The following is a 22,935-nucleotide window of genomic DNA, read 5'->3' as shown; positions in this document are numbered from 1 at the left end:
ATCGCCCTTGATATGCAACGTTCTAAATAAGGAGCTAATGATCGAAATGTCGTGACCCTAACCCCAAGGAGCCGGATTACGTTTTAACAGTCCCTAACCTTATTCAGGTTGTTTAGTATGAGACTGGTTCAAACTTCTGTGCAAGGGATGAAAATCCAGGTCAGGTAGATTTGTCCAGTAGGCCCAATACTGCAGTATGCATTCTAATTGGTTCTATGCAGATGGAGAATAGTTTCTCTTCACTATCGGGCATCAAACCCGACTCGTGCAGTTGATATCAACCCAAATAATCTTGGTGCGTGTTTAATTATTCCAAAGAAATTTAGTTTACCAGGACTGAATACATCGACCAAAACACGGATAATTTGCATACCGTACTGCAGGCTACCTTACGAAGGACACTGAAGCCGAGTTCAAGTCACGACAACATTTATTTGGCGTAGTTCAACTTTGTAACTACGGTACAAAACGTCTCTGCTTGCAACAAGCACCATACGTTCGGTAAATGAATGACGTTATCATTGGGGTAAAATCTTCAATTGTAAGCATGCAATCGGTATGTTTTAAAATCTCTATAGTTGAAGCATAAACAGGATCTCTTGACCGCTTGGACACCACCGCTCTCTTGGAGGCAGCTTGGCTTTCAATTTGCTCATAGAACAAATCACGTCTGGCACTTAGGATCCCATTAATTTTCGCTTTTTTCGCTGCAAAAGCATAACAACAATGTTGACAATCTCTAACCTTAATTAAGCAGATTTAGCAAGCAACGCTTTTAGGTCTAAAATCTGTACGGTAACGAATTGATTGGTGCACGAAGGCACTGGTTCAAATCTAAGGGTGTGAGCTACTACGTAGAGCAACGCTTTGTAACGACTGTTCTCTATTCAACGGCATCGAGTGGATGGCACACCGCATTAACAAGCGAGAACCCCACTATCAATCTCGGTAATCGGGTCTCCGTCAGTGGTTCAACAAGCAAGCTTGCAAACTTTTTAGGATTAATCTTTCAAAAAAATTCCGACAAATGCAAGCTATCAAATATCAAGTTTTTGTAGCATACTTTTTTTTCAAATAGGCAAAAAACGATGGACGGATTAAAAAGGATTTGGTCCCCTAGCCAGGGGGGCGGATTAACCGCCCTACCGAGCGAATTATTTGCTACGCCACCCCACCTCTTGATTAAATATGATTTCAGTGCAACTTATTCTGAACGCATTTTTGTATCACTTTTAAATTTTTAATCAAAACTATTGTGATTGAGACACTATTACCTAATTGACCGACAAAAGCAGCCGTTGAGAACAATGTCGTATGAATTAGTGGTGCGATATTTATGAGCCCAGCCTTTGGCGAAACACCTGTCTATCGTTGAATTCATGCTACACTCGACTGCCGAGAAACAATGTTACGTAGGGTATTCATATTTATTTTTGCATTCGGTGTTACATGCAGATGCCATCATTACATCACTCGTCAAGCACACAGATGTTTATTTACAATCACGTAAGCAGCAATTAAGTTTCGGCTGGACAATATTTTCCAAAAATATTGGCTGATATACCGTTCAGTAGACCGTGTGTTAATGTTTCAGAGGACGTTCGCGCCGAACCCCTGAAACAGCTTCGTCGAACCCCAGGGGTTCCATCGATCCCTGGTTAAGAACCACTGTACTAGAGCAACGCTTTGTAACGACTACTCTCTATTCAACGACATCTAGTGGATGGAACATCGCATTAACAAGCGGGAACCTTAATCTCGGTAACCGGGTGTGGTTCAACCGTCCCCGGGTTCAACAAGCAAGCTTTGCTAAACTACTAGAATTAATCTTTTAAAATAGATTTCAAGTCCGGGTATATGGATTCCCACAATCAATATCATAAGACTCCGGTGTCAATGATGATTAAATTGGTACCGGTAAAGTGAAGGTGGTCTGATACGTGCTCAGTTACTGAGCTCGTGTAAAAACGTTCTCATTACCGGTATATTACGTCTTCGGCACTAATGTGAGTAGAGTGGGCTGTTCTTTTCTCTCGGTCGCCTTTAAGCGATTAAGCTTACCTAGTTAATTATGGAAGGACGCTCGTTTTCCAAAAAATGTGAACCTAGTCGTCAGGGCTGCGATTTTTGCCTTTTTCGGTGACGAGGTCACTCGACACGCGCCATCACTATTCGACAAACGCCGTGCCTTACGAAAAAAAAGGAAAAAAACTGAGAGAGGACTAAACGTCGTCAGGTGGAGGAACAATCGGGGGGAGGGACCATCACGTGATGCAATTATAAAAGTGCTGACTTACGTAGACTTTCTTGCGCCAGGTACTTCAAAGCAAGGTCGAAAAGCGACGCTTCACACGAGAAACTCCCAAGGCGCCAGCGCCGCCATTTTGAGCACTGCGGGAGAATGCTTTGATCGAAGTTCCAACGCCTGGCATTGAACATTTCGCCACACACGTTTCGTGCTATTCGACACAACGGGTTTCTTTAGATGAAATAACCTAGGCTACATTGAGTTTTGTCAACGTCTATGCCAGTTTGTATTTCGCCGTTTGAGCCAATTAACAATATTGCTCTGGTAAAATGACTGTTGGATACTTGCTATGAAAGTTTTTCACATGTAGAAAACAGCCTAGTTTCCGACCAGATGTTCAGAAATACAGATGAAAAAAGCCACTATTTTTATGGAAAGGTCCAGAACATTTTGAACACTGTGGGAAAATGCTTTGATCGAAGTTCTAACGCCTGCCATCAAACATTTTGCCACACACGTTTCGTGCTATTCGACACAACGGGTTTCTTTAATAGATAAAATAACCGAAGTAGGCTACTTGTAGTTGTCAACGTGTTTGTATTTATGTCTGACTTATGCACTTGTTGTTCCAAGATTGCAAAAATATTTTGCAATGTGAATAAAGAATAGTAGACAGATAAACACGGTTGCAACTCGACTTCCTTCCACTAAAAGAGTTTCTGTGGTTACGTAATGGGCGATTTTGCACATTCACAAAAGCACACAACCCAGCTAGCAAAACCCGTCGTTTTTACATTGATACATCTGCAGACGCCAGACGTTGAATCACAATGCATGACATGTATAAACTAGTTTGGTGGCTGGGAAGTCTGGACATCTGAGTAGTTATATGTGAGCTTTCGGCTTTATCCTACGGATTGGTGTTTGACGTCACTATGACATCACGTATGACGTTGCTGGATTGATGACATCATTCGATGACGTGCATTGACGCGATGACGAAGCTGGAATAACGACATCAATCGATGACGTATGCTGTGTTGTATTGGAAACCTACGGGCTTCATAGTGTAAAGCAAACACCAATCCGAATCGGATTGGTGGTTGACGTCACAATGACATCACGACATTGAAATGACGACATCATGAGATGACGTACATTGAGGCGATGGCGTCGCACATGACGAAGCTGGTTTGACGACATCATTCAATGACGTACATTGAAGTGTGAGACAACGATGTTTGGATGACGCCATCATGGAATGACAGTTTATAGAAAACCAACAGGTGACGTCAGGACAATACGTGACATCACAACCACCCGAAGCACATTGGACAGCAAAGTGACAAGATTTAACAGGATATTAGAAACCCACATGTTTCGTCGCGCGGAAGTGTGACATCATATCCAAACATGATTTTAATAAAGCAATGAAATAACACGTGACATACGACAGCTATCACAAAACATATTTGATACAACCCAAGAAAGCAGAAATAAGTTGATATTACACGGAGCAATAACAAACGCCCGAGGGCTCATAAACAAGACATAAAAATGGACAGTTATCGTGACGTAACAGGTATTGTAAACTGAAATTGAAAACATATGAAATGCATGCAAAGACGTGTTTTTTACAACTCAATAAAGCAGAGGTACGCTGATATTAAACGAACGAAGCAGACAATGTGAAAACGATGCAATGCGACACAAAAAAATGGATTAAGGTGAATAGACAGTCCCATGTAAACTGCTATATTGATATAGCAGTGATTCTGACCCGGGTGGTAATGCATCAACGGTTAGACGTGGTAATAAAACCCACCACAAGGAAGGGTGAAACAGATATCGAAAATTCCCACACACTCGCATTTCAAAATATCCAGTGTCCAGGTCATAATCCGGATCAAACGCTGATAACCAGTCCAATTCATCAGGAGAGACAAAGACCAAGTAGGGATTGTCACAAAAAAGCTGTGTGGCCACCTGCCGCAGCTGGGCATCGTTGAATTGAACTTTGCCACATCGCACGCTCAATAGACCGCGACGCATGTGACCGGTGAATGCAAAGCCTCCGCATTCACCCTCGTCCATAATTTTGCTGAAAGCTTCGCGGATGCTGACCGATTCCTTTCTGAGCTCAGCCGCACGTTCAAATAGATTTTGCGCCTCCATCAAGTGTTCGTAACAAGATGCGTAGGGGACGTTGTCAACGTTTGTTTGATGGCTTCTGGCTTGCTCTTCGAGGTCGTATGCTTGACTCGACAGCATGCTTTGCGATTGCGATTAAAATACACACAGTTATATAGCTCCCATAACGTGCCCTGCAGGCTACAAAAACAGTGGTGATGTCGTGACATCGCCATCGGCGACACGACGTTTTATGTACAAGTTGGAGATGGCACCTCGCTTCTGCGTGTACGTGTCAGCACCATGTACTTTGAAACTTGTGTTTTCTCCCGATAACGTTTCCCTGGTTGTTTCTTCGCCGCCTACCCACTCACCGCCGCTTGTTTTTGCAACCACCACTTGTGGTTGCCCTCACCGGCCTGATAGTGTATTGTCCGTCTGTAACAGATAGTGTATTGGTTTGTATAGAACTCACGCCGCAAACTTGGAATGACCGCCTCGTCGAGGGTCGCAGTGCGCAGGGCAAGATATGCGCTGTCCGTATCCATGTAAGTGTATTGGTAATTTTTTCGGTGCAGGTACTTGTCTATGAATTCGTAGTAAAAATTCTTATCAAATCCTTCACCACAAATACGACATTGATATAGTTTGCTGTACATAGAAAAGTCACTTATGAAAGTGAAATGTTTGCTGTTCAAATTTAAACATAAGGATGGTTCCGTCTTGTGGGTCTTCTCTCTCACGCTTTGCTTTATGAGCTCGGCGTAGACCTCACCCTCTTCATTTGTTTGCAATGTATATATTTTAATGTTAGCATTGAATAATTTCTCCAAATCATTAATGTCCTCTAGTTTGACCCCGGGAAACGTCTCACTGGGCACCTCCATGAATCGTCGTTGCAGCAGCTTCGCTTCCCTTTCCACGTCTTTGCGTCTTCCTGTCCTGTGGACGGCCAAACAACGAAAGAAGCATAAGCTATCTTGACCTCCGCTGGGTGGTGACAACGACAACAATCCTTTGTTATTTCTGATGTGGGTAGAAATTTGTGTTGGGTTGCCTATTGGGAAATTGCCCACGCGGTACACGTAAAATGTCACGTTGACAATTTCTTGTACAAACCAACCTGATGACGGTTTTTGCCTATGGCACCACACCGGTGACATGCCAATACTCCGACGGTATGAATGGTTGTATGCTTCAGTCAAGTCCGAAAGCACATCGACGTATCTGTGACTTCTGTGGCGGGTGAAATATCGCCACATGCGCGATTTAAGGGTGCGATTGAAGCGTTCCACTACACTCGCTTTTGTTTCCTCATTGTGGGTTGTGAAAAAGTGGATGTTGTTGTCCATCAACCATTTTTGAAAGTAAACGTTTTTAAATTCACTGCCCTTGTCCGTCTGTAACACTCTCGGCTTTCGTTCGCTGATACGGAGAATCTCGGAGAAAGCACGCACAAGTGTTTTACCAGATTTATTTTTAATAGCAATAACCCATGCAAACTTTGAAAACACATCGATACAGGTCACCAAGTACTTGAAGTCGTCATTATCCTCCTTCAGCTTTGTCACGTCCACAAGGTCGGCTTGCCATTGGGCATCTATACCTTCGACAATCACTCGACGACGGGTAAAACGATGTCTTATCGGTTTATGTAATGTGTAAACGTCCTGTGACATCAACCATTCCTTCACAGGAGTCTTTATGGCACGCTGTAGTCTTTCAACACCTCCGTAGCTCGATGGTTTGGCCGGATCGTAGTAACTTAATTCCATCGATCAAATGATGCTTTTGGCTTGTTTGCAACCCTTTGAATGAAAGCGGTGGGAGCGTTCATTTCTTTCAAAGCATTTTGAAACGTTGTCTACCCGGTCGGTTTGGTTTGTCTGGGCTTGCGGATCGCCGTGTTTATCAATTCTTTGATGCTGGTGTTTGGAACAGCCTCGTTCTTGTACATGAATTGACCTTTGTCATCCCAGCTCACCAAGGGATGATTGTCAATGAGGCTCATCAACTCCCTTGTCCGTGATACATATGACTTTGGTACTTGAAAGAGTATGCCTCTCTCAACCCAGCTGCGGTCCGGTTTTTCTTTGATCTTGATTGCCATTGGTTGGTTCATTTGCTTATGCTAGTGAGTTATATAGCTCTGAAGTATTTGTTGGTACATTGTCAGTTTTGTGTCTTCGTCGAGGTCTGTTCTTTCCAGCACGGTATGCATTTCTCTATCCAATTCATTCATAACCTTTGTGGTTGTTGAGCGTTTTATGTCCTCATTTTCTCTCATCTGATCTAGCATTCGGGCATCGACCAGAGCCATCTTTTTAACGTTTTCCATTACTTCCCAAACAACAGGCCGGCGAGTGCCGGGATGACCGTTGCCAGAAGTGTACCCAGAAATCCTCCTTTCTGTATAATTCTTCTTTTCCGTTTAGTTCCGATGGTCTTGTTGGCAACTTGACGCAGTGTTGTCCTGTGTCTTCTTAGTTTGTTTTTTTGTTTTGGGGTGATACGGACGTTACCCTTCAGCACGTTATGGACACATTCACAAATGCACTTGACCAGATCGTCGCTAGCTGTTTTGATTACCGCTTTTCCCATCTGTGGCTTGGCCTTTGCAAGTGTCTTGAGCGTCTCGATGTGACGTTCTAGCCTCGCTGACATGCTTACGATATATCAAGCCTTCTATAACTTGCGTTAGCTTTTATACATAGGGTACGTATACGATGGTTCTTTGGTCGGGAAAAACGTTTGTACGCAAGCGCATGTTTTCCGGTGTCGTTTGTTTAAAATCCAAAAGGAGATAGCCGTATGGTGTCGACGTGGCATCGTCGAATGCTTCTTGTATGATGCGGGGCTTCCTTGGAAAGACTTGCTTACCCAAATGATTGATTTGTGAAACATCTCTCGGATTTTTAAATACAATCAGGTAGTGGGCATTGAGACTAATTGTCCGATGCTCCTTTCCTTTGTTGAAAAGATTTTGGACGATGTACATTACGCTGATGTCTTTGTGATGACTTCCTTTGGTAAAGAGATTGGTAACATATTGATTTGTTTCATTCATGAGGTCATCGATTATCAGTAGGTTCCGTTTTCTTACGTCGAAATGATCCGGTGGTGGCAGTCCTTGGATAAATTCCACTGCTGGTATGGATGAAAACAATGGCTGTCATTCTCCATAACACCACGTGATCGATTGTGGTGATGGTGATATCATCTCGTTCACATTTTTTAGCACTTTTGTAACGAAGTTTGTTTTACCACTTCCCGTAGGTCCGCTGATGACGCATGTAAATGGGTGTTGCAATCTTTCATCCATCTCTCCACATTGCACTACGGTTGTCTGCTTATATAGGGTGATCATGATCTGTAAATTTTCATGATCTTTGTCAGCTTTGCTCTGCAAATCGGGCACGATTTCAGTGACTTTGCACACTCGATACAGCAGCACATGTGCTGGCATGGGAAGAGTAATGTATCCATGTCCAGGTCAAGACAAACCTTACATAATCCACCCCATTTCTCTTTTGGTCTATCATTGTGTGTTTGTTTGGACGACTCTGAGGGGTTTGATTGTTTCTTGGGTGTTTCGCATTTGATTGTGGTGGTAATGTCTGGGGTCTGCTCCGCGGCTTGTGTTCGTTCGGCTTCTTGTGCGTCTGTCACTAAATCGAGTAGCTTTGTGTATTCTCCCCCGGTACACCGCTTTTTTTCTACTAAATCCTTCACCAAGTCCTTGGAAAATCCGAACTGTATAGCCATCGTTGAGAACGTGTTTTCTAACTTCATTATTAAATTGTCTGTTTGTGGGTTTTGACAGTTGATTTTCCGTATGTACTCCCCCCCTTTTTGCTTGATCAGAAAACCGCATCTGAACAATAATATAGTTAAATACACGACTTGTTGTCACAATCACTTATTGCGGTACCAACATTGGAAACCATTTGGCGTGTTCTTTCCATGGATCGTCGTCGTGTCTCCAGTCCCTAAGTCCACCCTTGCATGCGAAGCATTTCACTTTGTCCTGGACATGAATGTACTGAAAGCCGGCTTCAGCCAATGCCAGTGGATTGGGTTTATTTTCGCCGGGCCATGTCCGGAATGTGGCCAATCGCGATACCACTGACGTCATTTCCATTTTTATACTTTCTGTTATTGCACCATACGGAAAATGTGTTGTGCAATGGAATGTTATGTATCTTTATGGCAAAACATGTGGGGAATTACCATGGGTGGTGTGATAACTGTCGCATGTCACGTGAGTGTATTATTTGGATGTGATCCAGTGGTTCTGATGTTGTCACTTTGCTGTCCAATGTGCTTCGGGTGGTTGTGATGTCACGTATTGTCCTGACGTCACCTGTTGGTTTTCTATAAACTGTCATTCCATGATGGCGTCATCCAAACATCGTTGTCTCACACTTCAATGTACGTCATTGAATGATGTCGTCAAACCAGCTTCGTTATGTGCGACGCCATCGCCTCAATGTACGTCATCTCATGATGTCGTCATTTCAATGTCGTGATGTCATTGTGACGTCAACCACCAATCCGATTCGGATTGGTGTTTGCTTTACACTATGAAGCCCGTAGGTTTCCAATACAACACAGTATACGTCATCGATTGATGTCGTTATTCCAGCTTCGTCATCGCGTCAATGCACGTCATCGAATGATGTCATCAATCCAGCAACGTCATACGTGATGTCATAGTGACGTCAAACACCAATCCGTAGAATAAAGCTCACATATAACTACTCATCTGCAAGAAATTTGTCTCGCACCAGGCGAGATGCCATCCTTTGAAAGATTTAACAATGATGGATTTATGTAGCCAGTGCATGATGACGAAAACAAATTTAAGATTTCCTTTCCGTTATATAACTTAAAGCAGAAGATTGATACAGGAGAAAATAATCGCAGAAGCACACAATAAAGCCTACTTATTACGCAAGTTTTTTACATCAAAAAAATAGCCTAGTTTCCAACCAGATGTTCAGAATCAGAAACACGGATAAGAAAGGTCGCTATGTAATAAGAGTTCGCTTCTACAAAAATAGTAGGTAGTCACTGGGAGTGGACAAGGCAAGGTAATAGGCAAGTTGTAAGAACAGCATAGCTTTGCCCAACTACAGATAGGATAGTCTTCAGTTAGTCAGTATTTTATAATGACTAAAAAACGAAAGAATCTTCTGACAACACGGATGGCAAAAGCTTCGGTCGATCTTACCGAGAAGCGGTTAAGGTTCAGCAAACAGCGAGTGAAGTATGGGATCTGTTCGAAGGAGCTATCGAGAGAAGCATTGCCACGTCACTTTGGAACTTATCATTCAGGGAAACTTCCGGCCAATAGCGTTTAGTAGCCTAACGTCGCAAAGCATTCTCAATTTTGAACATGTTTAATAGTGGTAAGCAAAAGCATGCTTAATAAAATGCGCCTACTACGTTTTCATTTTTCAACAATAAAATTTTATAGATAAGCCCGTTCAAGTGCATAAGGAACAACGCAGTGATACATTCTTTTCTCGACGAGACAGTGATAACGTTTCTGAGTTTGCCCAAGCACAATCAACAAGCAGTTCAAGTTCGGTCGGTTCAACCATTTACGTACTAAGCGAAACTAAAGAGATGCCAAATGAAAAAATCTCTATCACGCAGTAGGTTACGCTAGCGGTATAGCTTAAGGGCTTTTTTCTTTTGCGATCCTCAGTTTCGCGTTTACAACAGTTTTCTTCCTGGAGCAAAACAAACAATATACATGTCCGGTAGGTAGGCTACATAACTCAGCGCTGGATAGCCTACTCCTTTGCAATTACTCAACCAGCGTGCGATTAAAAACGTAAGTAAGTGACTCGGACGTACAGTACATCCACACAACATGTGCGGTAATTTGCGGCCAAGCGCTTATCTGACTCTTGTGACGTCATATTACTATTCGACAAATAAATGGAGAATTTTTGGTCGTTCGACAAGAAAGCAAAAATCGCAGCCCTGCTAGTCGTCAAAAAACGCTTATCTCTGCCCCGGAGGGTGTAATAAATTAGCTAGACTTAGTTGCTGAAGAAAATGCCCTGTGATAGGAAAGCATTGATGTACTAGTTACGTTGATTTGAAATAGTCTTACGAAGTGATGACCGACAAATGCAGGCTAGCAAATATCGAGTTTTTGTAGCAGGGTTTATTCTTTTTTTTTTAAATAGGCAAAAAACGATGGACGGATTAAAAAGGATTCGGTCCACTAGCCAGGGGGACGGATTAACCGCCCTACCGAGCGAATTATTTGCTACGCCACCCCACCTCTTGATTAAATATGATTTCAGTGCAACTTATTCTGAACGCATTTTTGTATCACTTTTAAATTTTTAATCAAAACTATTGTGATTGAGACACTATTAATTGACTGACAAAAGCAGCCGTTGAGGACATTATGGTATGAATTAGTGGTGCAATACTGATGAGCCCAGCCTCATGGGCGAAACACCTGTCTATCGCTGAATTTATGCTACACTCGACTGCCGAGAAACACATTAAGACACTAATTAGGAAATTCACACCACTCACTAATTTTGTGTCGCCATGTTCGGTATGCAATTCGTGTTTCTTCGCCGGATTTCTGCAAAACACAAAAAAAGTTAAGCTTAATCAAGTTACTCATAAGCATTAAGCATATTGTCAATAGAAGCTACAAAGTTATCTTGGCAGTCAATCATGTCGACAATGTCCACAGATTTCTAGACTAGGAGTCTAGATATCTCTGACAATGACGAGTAAACATACTTCTCTTCCATTCCTTTTCTTGCGTTTCTGTGATGAGGGAACGTTGGCATCATATGTGTCTCACAAGCTGGAAGAAACAAACACAAAGATTACAACAAGTTCTATCTTATTGCAACCTTTCCAAACCAGTGGTGAATTGTATAACTTCTAAAATCCTAATCTAGCTGATGCTTTTCATTTTACAAAATTCCAATTATTTGTGGTCAAAAATACCACTGTCATGCTCGAACCAAGAGTTACGGATAGACTTCGCCAGTAATTACCAGCAATTCAGCCCTTGTTACATTACACCAACGTCTGTAGACTGGCTACCCAGCCTTACAATTAAAGTTCTAATGCTACAAAGAAAAACATAAATTCCTAACACCTACGAAGTGGCTTCTCTTTAAAATATGAGATGTCAATGCAGTCTCTGGCAGTGATGCGTTTGTTGGGGTCAAACATCAACAATAAGTTTAGAAATCTCAGTCCTGCATCAGATAGCCATGGAAATCGGTGCTTCAGATTGTTGAAAGGTTGGTTGCGAAGATAAACAGTTTTAATGGCGGGGAGTTGGGAAAAGCCCTAAAAGCAGCAAAACTTCCGTAAAGAGTAAAACGTATCTATGTCTCAGAAAAACCAACGAAGAATCCCATTGTTTGGTTACATTTGCTGTATGACTGGCCGACTCCGACTTCAATGTTGCCAAATTTCTTTTAAGCTTTTCTTATCAGATTCATTTCAATCGTGTTGTGACAAGAAATAACATTTCTGTTCTCTGGTAAAGTTTTAGAGTACGATATGACGAACAAGAAACAATATTTTAAAACAAGATTGCAAACAAACATTTTATTGTTCATCGTTTTGTATCAAGCCGGAGTCGGCCTTTTATTTGACGAATCCGACTCCACAGACAACACGCTCAGGCCATGTTACTACATTGACCAAATCAACAGTTACTTTTAATTTTAGAATTCGCTTATGCTTGAAGAATAATAGGCTATACATACCGGCCATATAGCCTCACTCGGAGATCCCAGCATTTCCACAATAAGCTCAATCATTTCCATTTCACCCTTACCGGGAAATAGTGGCTTGTGCGCAAGCAACTCAGCAAATATGCAGCCAGTCGCCCACATGTCTGAAAAAATAAAGTAGATTTGAAACAATTGAAAAAATAATTATTAATGGGGGCTTTAGTTTAGTTGTTTTTTTTCCTGACCATTGGAAGCGAAAACAATATATATCAACCTAGCAAGGTCTAGAAGCGACGGCTTCAAATGAAAATGCCTAGCCCAAAGTTGAAAAATTTCAATGTTGTGTAATGTGTATAGTATAAATTGAATAATAATAATGCATAGTTGTCTACTATTAGGAAGTACGTGTGTTGTACAAAAAAACAACATTTCTATAGATAATACGTTCTATTAAATCATTTAAAGACTGTGGTTTTCGTCATTGCAAAATCTTTCGCAAAAAAAGGACATTTTAAGCAATTAAAACTATTCGTCTGCATATTACACTGGCACTGTGTTTAGATTCCAAGGAGGCAAAAGCGTTCTTCTGGTATTTTCTATCAAAAAAACTTTGCACTACTGAATTTAGTTTTATACGATAGTGGTATGTGTCGCAGTCTGTTTTAAATAAAAAAGCCAGTCACAGTAGCTGATCTGACTAATTGATTTAAAAGTATGCAACAGCAATACTGAAACCTCGGAATTCTGAACTTACGAACCTATAGCTGCATCATGTGTGGTTGCGCCGAACAGTAACTCAGGTGCCCTGTACCAAAGAGTAACCACTCGAGGAGTCATGTCCTTCTGTGGCCAACCATGGGTGCGGGCCAAGCCAAAGTCAGCAATCTTTACAACTCCTCTGTCAGTCATCAATAAATTAGACACTTTGAGGTCCCTGTAAATGATTGTAACGTAATAAAAGCTGTTCAATTGATGTCATTGTAACTACAGTATGCACAACCTTGATATATATTGTTAACCTAGGATGGATAGAGAATTACAGTGTAGGAAAGTTTTCAAATTTGTTTAACCAAAACAAACTACTTTTCACTTTCTGGTAAAAGAAAAGCAATCTGAAAATTGAACAGTTTAAGGTAAATGTTGTTGACAGAATTACACCACCTCTGCATGCTTTAAAAAATGTAACATAGACTATTATTTTGCTTGTTTAACGTATAAATGATGAAACATAATCTGATGAATACATACAAGTCTTATCTATTAAAAAAGGAAAAAATAGATGATGACGGCATTCTAAAAGACACAGAAGTTATAAATTAGAATTTTAACCTGTTGTTTTGTGGTTTTCACTAATACACATGGTTATATCAATATATCATATTTACTGTACCTGTGAATAATAAAACTTTCATGCAAAAACTTTAAGCCATGAAGAAGTTGCAAAACAATGCATTTAACTTGAGGTTCAGAAAATGGTGACATCATGTTGTCCAGTAAACTGGCAAGATCCTGTTCACAATATTCCATCACAAGAAAAATACTGCAACACAAAAGAATGTTTCAATGGGTTTAATTTACGTCAGTAAAAAAACAAGACAACAAAGATGGCAAAACATTTGGGAGCGGTTGACTCGATGACTATGTGTCTCTTCACTGCTTCCAGTTGACTAATTGTGGTGTATCTGTCATTTACTGAGTGTGTTGTATAGACCAGGGCTTCCCAAACTTTTTTGCTCATGACCCCTTTTAATCTCCTAAAATGTTTCGTGGCCCCTTATGATTAAAACGATGAACAGTGCGAAATATACATTTGTGATATTTATTGAAAAGCTTAAATCTAACGAAAACCAAAGATAATTTACCGTTCTCAGTTCAGTTTGTTTTTATTTATTTCTGACCATCACAACGAAGCCTATGGGTAGCCTACTGCAAACAAAACAAAAAAGCAAACACATTTATCCACTATCCAGTGTGATGGGTGTGACTGCTTTCTGCCCCAAAGCAAGTCCAGCCGTGGCTCAGTGTTTGTTAATGCAGGTCTCAAGACGGTTTCAATGTTGCTTAGATTGGAACGGTAGGAGAAGTGAGAACATTTCAGATAAATCATTTTAAAATTTTTGTTTTCAGATGTTCAATTTTTTGATGAACGCATCAATTTTAGATTTCAATGCAAAATATTGATGTTTTCTCCTTGGAAAGACAAATTTAGTTTGTTCAGTTTTTCAAGAAAATCTGACATTTGGCATAATTCCAAAAGCTAGATGTCATTGCAAAAATGATGGACCAAGACTGAAATTTATTCTGTTGGAAAAACTACGATTTAGGTTTTCAACGTTAATTGGCTAGCCATTTTAAAGCTTTGACTTTTGAAAGCCACCTCACTTCACGATGCAGTGAAAAAGTTTTTAACTCCGATTTCATTTCACGTCATAAATTTTCAAAAATACGAGCAGCCTATTGAGTGCGCGACTCTTAATAAAGTTAATTAATAACTGTCACTGTATCTCGCACAAAAGAGTTAATATGCAGTACCTTGTGCAAATTGGTGTACTTTCTGCGACCCCTGAAGTTCGTTACGCGACCCCTTGAGGGGTCGCGACCCCCAGTTTGGGAAGCTCTGGTATAGACTGTATACCGGTAAGTGGTTGCAATTTGTGCAAATTAGACATAAATATCAATATCGTAATCCTAAAAATATAAAAAAGATTTGATAAACCTGTCAAGTCGCTGCCCAACAACCACTTCTTTTAATTCCACAACATTTTTATGCTTCAAGTTCAGCAGCAGTGTTATTTCTCTCAGGCTGCTGATGGAAATTCCATCCTTTTCATTTTCGGTTCTCACTTTTTTCAAAGCGACTATTTCACCAGAATCAGTATCTTTTGCACGATCTAAAAATTATACTGTTTTTAATTTGTATGTATATACATCATTATGACAAGAGAGGGCGCAGTGAGACAGATTGATGTGAAGGCGATTGTGGCATTTGGAGGTGGATCCTGCCACCCTTGGTAACAGGGACATCCCCAGATTAAAACTGGACTACTACTACTACATATAAATATAGGAATTTAAGAAGTGTCACTACATATAACTTAGAGATATTTGCACCATTAGAAATAAGTTTTTGAAAAAATGATATAAATGGTAATTCAAATAATGCCATTCAGCAGATCTCTTAATATATCATTAAAATATTAAGCTTGTAATACAAGCTACCGTAGGCTATAATATATTCTAATGACAAAACAAAGATAAGCTCGGACGTAAACTTACAAACAATGCCGTAAGTGCCTTCTCCAATGCGGTTAAGCTTCTCAAATGAAGTTACACTTCTGCAGCGACCAAGCTGAAGTTCAGAAAAATATAAAAATGCTATTACGTTTATAAACATGTATCGCTACACATTGAAGTACTACTGCCTGGCTTGGCTTAACAATCTATATCATATCAAAGCAGCATAAAAAAAATTTAAGTTTTTAGTTTAATACAGAGACAAGAATCTAAAGTAGTGTTTACACTTCATTCACCATATTTATAAACACCTTTCTTTTACATTTAGGCTTTAGATAACTTTCTTACTATAAACCTCACGTGTGCATGTCTTTAAGCCTGTTAAGCATACCATAAATTTTAAAAATACCAATACGGTTAAGATCTGTACGCAATGCTTTTACAATGAATGATGAAGCTTTACTAACAATTTAAAGTAAATTAACAGTTTCATAAAAATAACTACTGCCATATTATAATAAACACCTTGTCCTTTTCAGGAATTTTCATCAGTTTACCAGTAGACAACGACATCAAATATCCATCTTGCAATGCAGATTCACTGCCATGTCTTGAGCTACTACCAGTTGATAAGCTCATAGCAAATTAGCAGAAAATTGTCTATACCTGCCAATAATCCCTTTTATCGAGTTTCACAAACCTATGTTATCACATCGTTAAAAGCCTATGAAATGTTTACGGTACCAGTGATAAAATCAAACTTTTACTCTGAAATTTCACTGCACTGATGCCTGGGATGAGCATCATTGTTTGCATTTAGCAAAACTTTCAGGGCATTGTTTTCTTCTTAAAACAGAAAATTTGAAATCATATCATTTTCTCTACATCATCCTACAATAAAAAAAACAAACTGAACTAAACATGTGCTCAGCAGCCTAGTGGTTGTAACTTGCAAGTAATGCATGGAATACGGCTCGGCGGCCTTTTTTTTATTTACATTGAAATAGAATGCTTGATAAAACCCAGAGTTGCCATCTCCGCGGTTTTTCCGAGGAACTTGGAATGTTTGTTTTTTTGAGCTGCGAGATAAATTTTGAAGTTGCTCGTTACTTCATTGGTTTCGTTTTGCTTCGAACGTTAATTTTGTTTGAATGATTCACTGTTTAAAGCAGAATAGTCTTATTAATTTGTATTTCCGAACAAAAACTCAAGCAAGCAGGCAAAAACGGGTTAATTTCCAAAATAAACGTTATTTTCTCAGTTTATCAAGCCGCAGTTAATAATAATAGGCCTGCCTGCTTATTAAACCCAATTTGGTCCGGTCAGGAATTATTAACAACTTTTATCCATAGTCAATCATCCGTATAGGAGTGACAGAAATTCGTCCCCGTTTATTAGGTTAAGCCCAAAATCGTCTGGTCCGAAGTGGCCTTACTAAGCGTGGACTTGGCGTACTTGCAATGTAGGCTACATAACATGGCATATAGCCTATCGGTATTTACAGTAGGTTAAAAACAAAAACATTGTTATTTTGCATCAACTTATTTTTACCCAGGATACTCATATGATCCAGCAACCCAGAAGCTGCCAGAAGCATTCCAGAGGTTGGAGCAATCAATCTTTGGTAGTAGCTAATCAGTGATTAATTTCCAACAAATCGCGTTGAATCAATAATAATCAACCAATTATCAATGGTTTATTTTCCAAAACAGGAACAATAGGCCACATGTTAAAATTATGCAAGTTGTATATAGCCTACACTGCAAATAGGCATAAGTTCCCTTAGCCTACTGACAGGGACAAACAAAAAGACTAAAGACAAAAAAAAGGACAAAGAAACAACCATACGACCTTACTAGTCAATGTAAACTCTAAAAAAATGATTAATTTTGTCATTTCAGACACAAAAAAAATGTAACAGAAAAATACAATGATAGCGCGTCTCAAAATACACACAAAAAAGAAAACAAAAATATATGATATAGGCTATTTGAGATATAAAAATATTTTAGCACAAAAATACTTCAAGAAATAAGCAAAGATTAATTTGGTTTGGAATCTTTATCCTCGTTCCTCGGACTGACAAAGCTTTGATAGGTTAGCCTATTCCTGGTAGTTTCGCATAGCCTATTTGTAGAGCAGAGGTTTTCAACATTTTTTTTTACAGCGACCTCCTCATAGCCATCAATTTGTGGGGGCACCTTGACTTAGATAACGCATGTTTTTTTCGGTGCCTCCATGGTGGAGTTTCCATATCAAAAAAGCGATTTATTATAGGCCTATCTACTGATGTGTAGGCCTACATTGAAAATGAATGTGGAGCTATGCCGAAATAAACTTGATTGATTGATTGATTGATTGTAGCCCGGCGACCTCCATACAAAGATTCAATAAAAACATATTTTAATTTAAAATTTCACCAAATTTTATTCATGTGGACACTTGTTTAGCTGTTTTAATACAAACTTCTGAAATCAAAAACGTCTTTTCGTGATGTTAGGCTATATTAAGAATTAGCCTACTGCTTTAATTACATTTCTTCTGATTGTTTCCATTTCCTATCAAGCTTGGCTAGATTATAGGAGTAAAAATAAAAAATAAAAGATAAATTTTTAACTTTTGACATTTTTACCAGTCGAAATCAGTTTCTGTGAGATGGTTGGTGCTGCATCTTTTTAACAAGTTTGTCAATGCGTGGAACTACAAAATTTCAGTGAAACTGTTACTGAAAAAACTTTCAAACAAAACTGCTCCTGGAAACGACAGCCTTTACTGACAAATTCACACAAATAAACTTGCTCTTTTGCCATAGCGTCGTTACTGGTTAACTTTAGTCTGCACAAAGCAATAGCCTACGTGGGTGAAAAACATCAAATGGTTTCCTATTGTTAAAGCTTTTGCAACGTCTGAAAGCTTAATCTTCACTTGAGAACAGGTCGATTGCGAAAAAACACAATTTTGAAATTTTCTGGCAAAAACTTGACACAATAGACACAAGCACACTGGATTTTCAGGCGTCTTGGACCCCCCGGTTAAAAACCATTGTTATAGAGACTTTTGACCCAAGGCCGATTACTGAGATTGGCAGAGGCAGAGTGAAGTTTTCCGATTGTTGAAATATTGTTGCCGGGGATTTATTTTATCCACTTGGTGCCGCTTAATGGAGAGCAGTCCTGAAATGCGTTGCTCAAGCGTAGGCCTACACTCGAGAGTTGAACCAGGCGCCACGTGATTTTGAGTCGAGCGCATAACCACTGAGCTAACAAGCCGTGGGACGAACACTGAGCTGATGTTAATCTTAGATTGCTATAAAACGTAATTTACCACTCCCAGCGGTAGGCTAATAACTTTTGTATGGCATGATCGAACCTATCAGAACATAGTGGCTCTCGTCCAATTGTGACCAGGCCCGGATTTAGGGGGGAGGGCAGTTGCCCCGGGCCCCCCGACTTTTGAAAGGCCCCCCTATGTGGAAAAAAATGTGATTTTGTGTTGTTTTTTCTTTTTGGCCTTTAAAGTTTCTGCAAAATGCTGTGCAGTAGGCCTACTGGACTGATGCTACTGAAGACGTAGAGGTGGATTTTTGCGCCGTAGGCGCAAAAAAATTTTTCACACGGGGGCCCCCTGATCTAAAAGTGTACCGGGCCCCCCATCAGCTAAATCCGGCCCTGGCTTTGAGATAAAGCCGAGAATAAAACAAACCTTCATTTCGTCCCTGAGTGGGCTTGAACCACCAACCTTTCGGTTAACAGCCGAACACGCTAACCGATTGCGCCACAGAGACAGTTAATTAAACAAGTAGGCTATTCATCAAAAATTTTAATTGCTTTGAGATAAAGTCGAGATTAAAACAGTTCTCTATTTCGTCCCTGGGTGGGCTTGAACCACCAACCTTTCGGTTAACAGTCAAACGCGCTAACCGATTGCGCCACAGAGACTGTTAATTGAACAATTATTCAACAAAAATTTTAATTTCTTTGATATAAAAACGAAAAGAAAGGAAGTTTCCAATTCGTCCATGAGTGGGCTTGAACCAACAACCTTTCGGTTAACAGCCGAACGCGTTAACCGATTGCGCCACAGAGACTGTTAATTGAACTAATATTCAATAAACATTTTAATTGTTTTGAGATAAAGTCGAGAATAAAATAGATCTCTATTTCGTCCCTGGGTGGGCTTGAACCACCAACCTTTCGGTTAACAGCCGAACGCGCTAACCGATTGCGCCACAGAGACGGTTAATTGAACAAATATTCAATAAAAATTTTAATTGTTTTGAGATAATGTCGAGAATAAAACAGATCTCTATTTCGTCCCTGGGTGGGCTTGAACCACCAACCTTTCGGTTAACAGCCGATTGCGCCACAGAGACAGTTAATTGAACAATTATTCAACAAAAGTTTTAATTGTTTTGAGATAAAGTCGAGAATAAAATAGATCTCTATTTCGTCCCTGGGTGGGCTTGAACCACCAACCATCCGGTTAACAGCCGAACGCGCTAACCGATTGCGCCACAGAGACAGTTAAAGTGAACAAGTATTCAACAAAAATTTTAAATCTTTTGATATAAAGACGAAAAAAGATTTACAATTCGTCTCTGGGTGGGCTTGAACCACCAACCTTTCGGTTAACAGCCGAACGCGCTAACCGATTGCGCCACAGAGACAGTTAAGTGAACAAATATTCAACAAAAATTTTAATTGTTTTGAGATAAAGTCGAGAATAAAACAGTCTGTTCCCTGGGTAGGCTGGAACCACCAACCTTTCGGTTAACAGCCGAACGCGCTAACCGATTGCGCTACAGAGACAGTTAAGTGAACAAATATTCAACAAAAATTTTAATTGTTTTGAGATAAAGTCGAGAATAAAACAGATCTCTATTTCGTCCCTGGGTGGGCTTGAACCACCAACCTTTCGGTTAACAGCCGAACGCGCTAACCGATTGCGCCACAGAGACTGTTAATTGAACAAATATTCAACAAAAATTTTAATTGCTTTGAGATAAAGTCGAGATTAAAACAGTTCTCTATTTCGTCCCTGGGTGGGCTTGAACCACCAACCTTTCGGTTAACAGCCAAACGCGCTAACCGATCGCGCCACAGAGACTGTTAATTGAACAATTATTCAACAAAAATTTTAAGTTCGTTTGATATAAAGACGAAAAGAAAGTTTCCAATTCGTCCCTGGGTGGGCTTGAACCACCAACCTTTCGGTTAACAGGCGAACGTGCTAACCGATTGCGCCACAGAGACTGTTAATTGAACAAATATTCAACAAAAATTTTAATTGTTTTGAGATAAAGTCGAGAATAAAATAGATCTCTTTTTCGTCCCTGAGTGGGCTTGAACCACCAACCTTTCGGTTAACAGCCGAACGCGCTAACCGATTGCGCCACAGAGACTGTTAATTGAACAAATATTTAACAAAAATTTTAATTGTTTTGAGATAAAGTCGAGAATAAAATAGATCTCTATTTCGTCCCTGGGTGGGCTTGAACCACCAACCTTTCAGTTAACAGCCGAACACGCTAACCGATTGCGCCACAGAGACGGTTAATTGAGCAAATATTCAATAAACATTTTAATTGTTTTGAGATAAAGTCGAGAATAAAATAGATCTCCATTTCGTCCCTGGGTGGGCTTGCACCACCAACCTTTCGGTTAACAGCCGAACGCGCTAACCGATTGCGCCACAGAGACGGTTAATTGAACAAATATTCAACAAAAATTTTACTTTTTTTTGAGATATAAAAACGATCTCTATTTCGTCTCTGGGTGGGCTTGAACCAACAACCTTTCGGTTAACAGCCGAACGCGCTAACCGATTGCGCCACAGAGACAGTTAATTGCACATACATTCAACAAAAATTTTAATTGTTTTAAGATAAAGTCGAGAATAAAATAGATCTCTATTTCGTCCCTGGGTGGGCTTGAACCACCAACCTTTCGGTTAACAGCCGAACGCGCTAACCGATTGCGCCACAGAGACAGTTAAGTGAACAAATATTCAACAAAAATTTTAATTGCTTTGAGATAAAGCCGAGAATAAAACAAATCGTTATTTCGTCCCTGAGTGGGCTTGAACCACCAACCTTTCGGTTAACAGCCGAACACGCTAACCGATTGCGCCACAGAGACAGTTGATTGAACAAGTATTCAACAAAAATTTTAATTGCTTAGATATAAAGACGAAAGAAAGAAGATTTACAATTCGTCTCTGGGTGGGCTTGAACCACCAACCTTTCGGTTTACAGCCGAACACGCTAACCGATTGCGCCACAGAGAAAGTTAAGTGAACAAATATTCAACAAAAATTTTAATTGCTTAGATATAAAGACGAAAGAAAGAAGATTTACAATTCGTCCCTGGGTGGGTTTGAACCACCAACCTTTCGGTTAACAGCCGAACGCGCTAACCGATTGCGCCACAGAGACTGTTAATTGAACAAATATTCAACAAAAATTTTAATTGTTTTGAGATAAAGTCGAGAATAAAATAGATCTCTATTTCGTCTCTGGGTGGGCTTGAACCACCAACCTTTCAGTTAACAGCCGAACGCGCTAACCGATTGTGGCACAGAGACTGTTAATTGAACAAATATTCAATAAAAATTTTAATTGTCATGAGATAAAGTCGAGAATAAAATAGATTTCTATTTCGTCCCTGGGTGGGCTTGAACCACCAACCTTTCGGTTAACAGCCGAACGCGCTAACCGATTGCGCCACAGAGACAGTTAATTGAACAAATATTTAACAAAAATTTTAATTGCTTTGAGCAGGCCCGGATTTAGGGGGGGCAGAGGGGGCAGTTTCCCCGGGCCCCCCGACTTTTGAAAGGCCCCCCTATGTGGAAAAAAATGTGATTTTGTGTTATTTTTTCTTTTTGGCCTTTAAAGTTTCTGCAAGATGCTGTGCAGTACTGGACTGATGCTACTGAAGACGTAGAAGTGGTTTTTTCGCACGGGGGGCCCCCTGATCTAAAAGTGTCCCGGGCCCCCCATCAGCTAAATCCGGCCCTGATTGTGACCCTTCTAGTATTCAGTCAGAGAATTGGTCAGTGCTTTGAAATTACAGAAAAACAGTTATGACAAGGGTGAGAATCGAACCCACGTCATCTAAATGTATTTTCTAGCCTTAATCCTTTAGGACACGTTGGCTACCGCGTGACGTTCACTTGGTTTACTTTTTATGTGCTAGCAAAAAAAGTGCCTTTCAATAACGTTTCTCAACACTACGGATACATATCAATTTGTGTTCATAAGAGAACTCTCTACAACATTTGAAAAGTTGAATGATGGTAGCCTACAAGACCTGAATATTGCTAGTAGAATGTTGAATAGACCTAACTGTAGTGAAGTAGCCTACATGTAGTGGAAGATTTATGTTATTCTGACGATATGTAGTGGAAGATTTATGTTATTCTGACGATATCTCTTGAAGAGATTGATTGATTGATTTGATCTTTATCCTCGAACTGAGAAAGCTTCTTTGACAACTTAACCCTTGCAGTTTCGAATAGGCTATAGTCTATTTGTAAAGGCGTTGTACCACTGACGCAAGCCGGTCGACGAGATTGACAGATTGAAGT

At 40.0% G+C, this 22,935-nt stretch overlaps 1 protein-coding gene and 6 non-coding genes across 7 annotated transcripts; all 7 read right to left on the bottom strand.

Moving 5' to 3' along the window:
* Positions 1-426: 426 nt before the first annotated feature.
* On the bottom strand, positions 427-16,081 carry LOC145787357 (cyclin-dependent kinase 10-like). Its single transcript, XM_082599085.1, has 10 exons — positions 15,874-16,081; positions 15,391-15,463; positions 14,831-15,005; positions 13,505-13,654; positions 12,873-13,048; positions 12,148-12,278; positions 11,530-11,722; positions 11,159-11,225; positions 10,943-10,994; positions 427-707 (listed from the first exon to the last, which is right to left on the bottom strand). The coding sequence occupies exons 1-10, from the start codon at positions 15,985-15,987 to the stop codon at positions 678-680; spliced, it is 1,161 nt and encodes a 386-aa protein (XP_082455211.1). The 5' UTR covers positions 15,988-16,081; the 3' UTR covers positions 427-677.
* Positions 16,082-19,510: 3,429 nt separating this feature from the next.
* On the bottom strand, positions 19,511-19,584 carry Trnan-guu (transfer RNA asparagine (anticodon GUU)). The gene has a single exon. It is a non-coding gene; the product is annotated as a tRNA-Asn (tRNA).
* Positions 19,585-19,940: 356 nt separating this feature from the next.
* Positions 19,941-20,014, bottom strand: Trnan-guu (transfer RNA asparagine (anticodon GUU)). The gene has a single exon. It is a non-coding gene; the product is annotated as a tRNA-Asn (tRNA).
* A 217-nt stretch (positions 20,015-20,231) lies between these two features.
* Positions 20,232-20,305, bottom strand: Trnan-guu (transfer RNA asparagine (anticodon GUU)). The gene has a single exon. It is a non-coding gene; the product is annotated as a tRNA-Asn (tRNA).
* A 1,254-nt stretch (positions 20,306-21,559) lies between these two features.
* Positions 21,560-21,633, bottom strand: Trnay-gua (transfer RNA tyrosine (anticodon GUA)). Its single transcript has one exon. It is a non-coding gene; the product is annotated as a tRNA-Tyr (tRNA).
* Positions 21,634-21,707: 74 nt separating this feature from the next.
* Positions 21,708-21,781, bottom strand: Trnan-guu (transfer RNA asparagine (anticodon GUU)). Its single transcript has one exon. It is a non-coding gene; the product is annotated as a tRNA-Asn (tRNA).
* A 224-nt stretch (positions 21,782-22,005) lies between these two features.
* Trnan-guu (transfer RNA asparagine (anticodon GUU)) lies at positions 22,006-22,079 on the bottom strand. The gene has a single exon. It is a non-coding gene; the product is annotated as a tRNA-Asn (tRNA).
* Positions 22,080-22,935: the final 856 nt, after the last annotated feature.

The sequence above is a fragment of the Aplidium turbinatum genome, chromosome 18 (genome assembly GCF_918807975.1).
Source record: "Aplidium turbinatum chromosome 18, kaAplTurb1.1, whole genome shotgun sequence".
Classification (NCBI taxonomy): domain Eukaryota; kingdom Metazoa; phylum Chordata; class Ascidiacea; order Aplousobranchia; family Polyclinidae; genus Aplidium; species Aplidium turbinatum.
Note: the sequence above shows the minus strand (reverse complement) of the source record. Positions and strands in the feature narration are given on the sequence as shown.